Source organism: Aotus nancymaae, unplaced genomic scaffold (genome assembly GCF_030222135.1).
Source record: "Aotus nancymaae isolate 86718 unplaced genomic scaffold, 86718_ANA_hifiasm-v0.15.2.pri h1tg000058l, whole genome shotgun sequence".
NCBI lineage: Eukaryota > Metazoa > Chordata > Mammalia > Primates > Aotidae > Aotus > Aotus nancymaae.
In genome coordinates, this window is record NW_026988472.1 from 4,496,524 (window position 1) to 4,499,585 (window position 3,062).

At 47.2% G+C, this 3,062-nt stretch overlaps 1 protein-coding gene across 1 annotated transcript; it reads right to left on the reverse strand.

Annotated features, from left to right (window-relative positions):
- Positions 1 to 1,406: 1,406 nt before the first annotated feature.
- Positions 1,407 to 2,843, reverse strand: MAGEH1 (MAGE family member H1). The gene has a single exon (XM_012441655.2). The coding sequence runs from the start codon at positions 2,593 to 2,595 to the stop codon at positions 1,936 to 1,938; it is 660 nt and encodes a 219-aa protein (XP_012297078.1). The 5' UTR covers positions 2,596 to 2,843; the 3' UTR covers positions 1,407 to 1,935.
- Between the last annotated feature and the right edge of the window lie 219 nt (positions 2,844 to 3,062).

The window sequence follows — 3,062 nt, forward strand, 5'->3', positions numbered from 1 at the left end:
TCCCACTATCTGGATCCCAGAAGGCGCTCACTATTTTCCGGCTTGCTGAGTGAATTTGGAGCTGCCGAGGGGGTCACAGTTACTACTTTTGTTTGAAGCCTACTTGGCCTGCAGGCTGATGATGGTGGGTCCCTGGGCCTTCTCCAGAAGGTCATTTGCTAGGCTACCCACTTTGCCCACAGCCCGAAGCAGGGTAAGCCTGGATGTCAAGAAGGAAGGTCTCCTTGCCCCTATTTTGTGTGTTATAGCTGCCACCATGAGCCCCACAGGGCTAGGTCAGGCACTTGTCACTAGCACTCCCCAGCAGGGCACCTAGTCCGTGCTGTGCTTAGCTCTTAGAGTTAACATGGTAGGAGTTGGGCCTGATCCCACATGACTTAGTATAGCATGGGCCATCATGCCAGGTACACTCCGGACTTACTCCATTGGCTGAAGAAGAGTATGAAAATACTAATGCCCCCTTGCCCTCTTGGACACACACACTCTTTTAAACAATGTGTGCACCCTAAGGAACCATAGTTCCTGAGAGAAGTGTAAGGTTACCTTTTGGAGATGCCACAGGTGGAGCCTTTTCTCTGGCTCATCCAATATCTCAGAAGCCCTGCTTTTTTTACAGCCTTTTATCTAATTATTTCAGGGTTATTATTATTAATCATTTTTATTGTCATTACAGTCAGCCACGATACCCACCCTTTGAGGCTCTGCCCTGTTCACTTCTTCCCTTGCCTTATTCCTTGTTCTCTACTTTTCCCTTCGTATAACCTTAATAGTTCAGTGAAGAATTTATTTCCAAATGTCCATGCTGCCTCCAGTGCCTCCATTTTTACTCCCTCCTCTTCTTCTCTATTATTTCCAAACCTCAGATTGTTGTCCCACCAACAATTTTCCAACAGTCCCATCTTTTGTTATTTCTGAAGTACCCCGTGACAGCCTTTTCCCCTGCAACCACCCTTCCCTCTGCCTTCCTCCTCTCAAGAGGATTTATGTGTATTTTCTATTTCCATGGCAGGTATCCTGTGATGTACTCTTCTTTTTGCCAGTGTTCCCTCCCCTATGCTGGGCGGAGTATCCAATCAAATATCTAATACATAATATTTTCATCGTATATTCTGATGATCCCTTCCAATCCCCCCAAACTTATTTAAGTGTCTCTTGAATTTTCACACATCCTATGATACTCCCTTCCCTGCCCCACTCCCCAAGACAGGTCACATTATATGTTCTACATTTTCATGGCACTTCAGGCTTGTTGTCTATTGCAGCGTTTACTGCATTGCCATTTTACCTATTTTTCTCTCCCACATAATCTAGAACATTCTTTGGACCTGGAGGATGTGTACTAGGGAGTATCCCTAGAACCTAGACTGGTGCCTCACATAACAGGTGGTCAGAAAATGCGCAAGATGTACTAGTCATTATGCTTTTATTTTTCTCTGTGTTCTGCAGTAACTAAGGAAAATCATGGTAAATGTCAGCCTTCACACAACGACAGTCACAAAAGGTTTCAGAAAGGTCATATATGAAGAAATCTTCCATCCTTCTTCAACATTTTACTGGGTATTTCAACTTCAAAAGAACAGCTTATTTCTATAAGTGCTGTACCAGATCATAGACTATGATGGAACGACTTCATTTTATAACGTTAGCAAAACTGTTATACTAAATTCAATGACAGGAATCAAAGAAAAAAATCTGTTCAATTATATTTTTAAACATATTGTTACTCTCAACAAACAGAATTTTAAAACGAATACAATTTTCCATTATCCAAAGCAAACACTCTATTTCGCAGTTAAACAATTATCACTGACCACAAATATCAAATATTTCCCCCGCCCCCAATCCACGTCATTTTCAACTTAGGACCCTGGGCATCTACTACTTGGGGTACCTGTGACCCTTTTTTCCACCCCCCAGGGTCTGCCTTAGATCTGCTTAGGGGGCGGAATAACCCCTAGCACCTGAATTGAGGATAGCCTCAACCTCTGCATCATCGTCCGAATCCCAATCATAATTACAAGGCCAGTCTTTGGAGCATCGGTTACGAACCCTGGCCACAAAATGCATGACTTTCAGTTTGCTCGATTCCACGTGTGCTCGGGGCCCCCAGAAGAACTCATACTCCACCGGACTGCTACGGGGCACCGGCTTATAAATCAGGTATCCTCTGCGCACAAACTCTTCTGTGACGATCTTCTTCGGATCTCCAAAGATGCTGTGCTGACGTCCAGGCTGCATTCCTAACTTCCCCAGCACTTTCCAGACCAGAGCTTCCTTGGCGCTGTTGCCCATGATAAAGATGAGCGCTAATATGGACATCAGGAGACTTTTCTTGGTGCCCTGAAAATTGCTCCGGGCCACAGAAGGCTTTTGTACTTGGGCAGTGCTCGAGGCTTCTTCAGGGGTGGTAGAGGCCTCCTCTGGAGTGCTCGGGTCTTCCTCGGGGCCGCTCAGGTCGTCTTCGGGGGTGCTCGCTACCACAGAGGCGGCCATGGGGGTCTCCGAGGCCTCTGAGGCCTGGATTTTGCGATTGTTGCGGTTCTCTTCTGCGGCCCTTGCATTACGGCGGCGCCGACTCTTTCGTCCCCGAGGCATTTTTCCTGCTGGGGGCTCAAAGCTTACAGCAATCCTACGGAAGGATGCTTGCAGCCTCTTCAGAAAGCAACTGGTTTATACCGTAAGCAGCTGCTGCCGCTGGAGCAACCTATGTCAATAGAGTCTTTGTAGCAATAAACCAGCCGTTCTCAGCTACAAAGCTAGTTCCCACGCCAGCTGACTTGCGCGAGCAGCCGCCGCCAGCACTAGCCGCAGCTGCAAGCCCGGGAGAAAGCTCGGCAAATTGGCCCCGCCTCTCCTGCCACGCATACTCCTAGCACCGAAGAGGAAGTAGGCTGGTCCTCCACCGGGACTTCCGCTAGCAGATAGGAAAAGGGGCAGGCAGCGACAGGGGTGGGACAAGGGTATAAATGACAGCTACAGATTGGTGGGGACTGGAGTTTGCAGAACAGAAAAAAAAATAGCTTACAGTTTCTGTATTTTCAGTCTAGTACAAACATTCCAAG